Source organism: Anopheles aquasalis, chromosome 3 (genome assembly GCF_943734665.1).
Source record: "Anopheles aquasalis chromosome 3, idAnoAquaMG_Q_19, whole genome shotgun sequence".
NCBI lineage: Eukaryota > Metazoa > Arthropoda > Insecta > Diptera > Culicidae > Anopheles > Anopheles aquasalis.
Window position 1 is genome coordinate 42,471,564 of NC_064878.1, and position 2,500 is coordinate 42,474,063.

Below are 2,500 nucleotides of genomic sequence, written 5' to 3' on the forward strand. Positions count from 1 at the left end.
TCTCAGCAGCACTACTACAAATGGCTTTGCTTCGGTTTTTAATTTAAAAAAATGAAATTTGCGAATAAATTTATTACTCATCGTGTGTCGCCCGTGCGTACGTGTCTTCTCCACAGCGCAATTATCCTAACCACCGTCTCCCAATCAATCGCTATCACTGTCCGAGTTGGCTTTGGCCGCATCCGCATCCTTCTTGTCGTCCTCCTTGTAGTGCCGGTACTCCTTCTTCAGCTCCCACATGTTTTTGTGCGGGTTCTTCATGTTGTAGTCACACACCTCCTTCAGGATTTCCTTCAGATAGCTGATCGGTTGGCGCGTCAGCTTCACCAGATCCTTGATGTTGTAGTACTGGTGCTTCTCGAACGCGTTGAACAGCATGTCCAACACCGCGTTCTTGTCCTCGCGGCTCTTCTTGCCCTCCGCCTTCTTCCGCTCCCGATCCTCGATGTTGTGCTTGTGATCGGAGACGGGTTTGTAGTTGTGCACGATCTTTTCCAGCGATTTGATCTGCCGGGCCGGTTGTGACGCTTTCCGGATCGATTCGAGCTTCATCTTCATGTAGCAATTGTCTGCGTAAGGGCGACACTCCAGTTTCTGCACGATCCGCCCCTCCATGTACTGCTTCTCGCATTCCGGAACCGGATCATCCCGGGTGGTGGTGACGGCATGTGAAAACACTCCCAGCGTTTGCTTCGTTACGACCGAAACGTCCAGCCGGTGATCGCGTGGGATTTCCTCGGCCGGATCGATGTTTATCACGGCATCGGACAGTGTGAGCGAGACTTGCGTTTTCTGGCCGGATTGTTTGAAGATCTTCAGCTTCCCGACCTCGATGTTTCCCGGTGCCTTTTCCCACTTGTTGGCCATGTATTTCGGCACCTTCACGAGCCACACTCCGCGGCCCGCATTCGACAGGTCCAGCTCCTTGTCCACACGGATCGCTTCACTAGGGCCCGACATGGTTCCGTGTGCTGCAAAAAGAGGGGCCCACGGGATATCGGATTTTTTCTCGAGTTTCGCTGCGAGTCGTGTGCCTTTTTCCGCGCGAACGAGTTGGCTTGTTGGGTTGGGTTGGAATTTGCTGTTATTGCGCCTGAAACAGGTTAATTGAAGTGGAAATTTTAGGATTTTCCAGTTTTTGCAGCGCGCCTTTGAAGCCGCGTTTGTTTTTATTCCAACTGTCAAAGTGGAAACTCAGCGGGTGAACGCTTGGAGAACGAGAAACGCTTGGACATTGGAAATTGATTTTTTCTGTTGATTTATTCCGCGCAAAAGGATTTCTCAAATATTTACAGAATAACTGTTAATTTGTAACTGTAATTCATGTCTTCATTCCGCTGCTTGAGGATCCAATAACCGATAATATACTGCTTAAAAGGACAACGTTCATAAATCACACAATCTTTAAATCACACGATGCGATACACGTTTTCCGTGAGGCGCGTTATCAACGGATCGAGTATCTCCGGTCGCAGCGAATCTTGCCACATCTGCTTCAGCAACTTCTCCGCTTTGGCCGTCTCGCTACTGCCCGCCGATTCCACCAGCGCTTTCGGTGCCGCCGAGATGTCCATCGTGAGATAGATCAACGCCCGGCTAACGAGCGGTTCCTCGGGATCACAGATACTGTGGAACGCCTGGGCCGCCTTCGGTGGGATATCCTCCAAGTTTCGTACCACCATCACGCTGCGCTCCCGCAGTGCCTGTGCGTACTCGGCCACAAACACTCCGAAATCCCCCGCGATATCCGGCTGCTTGAAGCGCTCGCTCCCAAGCACGATCGGTGCCGTGCCACCAAAGCAATCGCTCGTAATTTTCGTTACGTTCTCCAGGAACCGGCTCACGACGGATGGTGCACCGTTGTGCATAAACAGAAAGGTTCCTGGTTTCGGTCGTGCTGTGGTGTGCGTTGCCTGCCGGACACTACAATCCAGCGAATCCCACAGCGTGCTGTCGATCGAGTGGTAACTAGACTCGAGAATATCAAAGTGGATGCATGGTGGCCCGGTCTTTGCTGCTTTCTTCTTAGCGACTCCTCCGGAGAATAGTCCTGCAACGATAATGAGCAACACAGCCACCACTATGACGAGAGACATGAACGTGTTTCCGGTCTCCACATCGTTAACGCGTGGTTTCGGAGATGGTTTTGGAGGTGATGGGATGCGTTCTGCGATGAAGGGGATACTATCAACACCATTCAAGGAAGGTGTTCGGTGCCGTCTTGTAATGACTGGCGTAGACTGTCGGGTGCGAGGCACCAAATCCGGCCCATTCTCGCTATCCTCTGTGAATTCCTCATCGTTGTCTGATGTTTCTTCTTCATCGGTGAGCGCTTGGCGAGATTTGTTCACACTCGTTTCTGCACTGTTGGCATTGAACGAATGCTTATCTTGGGAGCTAGAGGCATAAAAGGACGTTGTTATCGCACATCACTCGTCCTGGCGGAGAAGATTACTTACGCAGAAAGTATTGCTTCGGTAGCGGCTCCGTCGTCGATAGA

At 51.4% G+C, this 2,500-nt stretch overlaps 3 protein-coding genes across 3 annotated transcripts in view; 1 reads left to right on the forward strand and 2 right to left on the reverse strand.

The window, feature by feature from the left end:
* LOC126576174 (ubiquitin thioesterase OTU1) overlaps positions 1-85 on the forward strand; it is a 1,690-nt gene extending 1,605 nt beyond the window's left edge. The window contains exon 3 of the mRNA XM_050237339.1: positions 1-85. This exon is cut by the window's left edge and continues 529 nt beyond it. The gene's annotated coding sequence lies outside the window, so the exon portion shown is untranslated.
* Positions 58-1,164, reverse strand: LOC126576175 (general transcription factor IIF subunit 2). The gene has a single exon (XM_050237340.1). The coding sequence runs from the start codon at positions 958-960 to the stop codon at positions 145-147; it is 816 nt and encodes a 271-aa protein (XP_050093297.1). The 5' UTR covers positions 961-1,164; the 3' UTR covers positions 58-144.
* A 77-nt stretch (positions 1,165-1,241) lies between these two features.
* Positions 1,242-2,500, reverse strand: part of LOC126575291 (uncharacterized) — a 1,457-nt gene continuing 198 nt past the window's right edge. The window contains exons 2-3 of the mRNA XM_050235921.1: positions 2,460-2,500; positions 1,242-2,397 (exon numbers count right to left, since the gene is read on the reverse strand). The exon at positions 2,460-2,500 is cut by the window's right edge and continues 54 nt beyond it. Of these exons, the coding sequence (XP_050091878.1) occupies positions 1,410-2,397; positions 2,460-2,500 (1,029 nt within the window). The 3' untranslated portion in view covers positions 1,242-1,409. The remainder of the gene's footprint in view (positions 2,398-2,459) is intronic.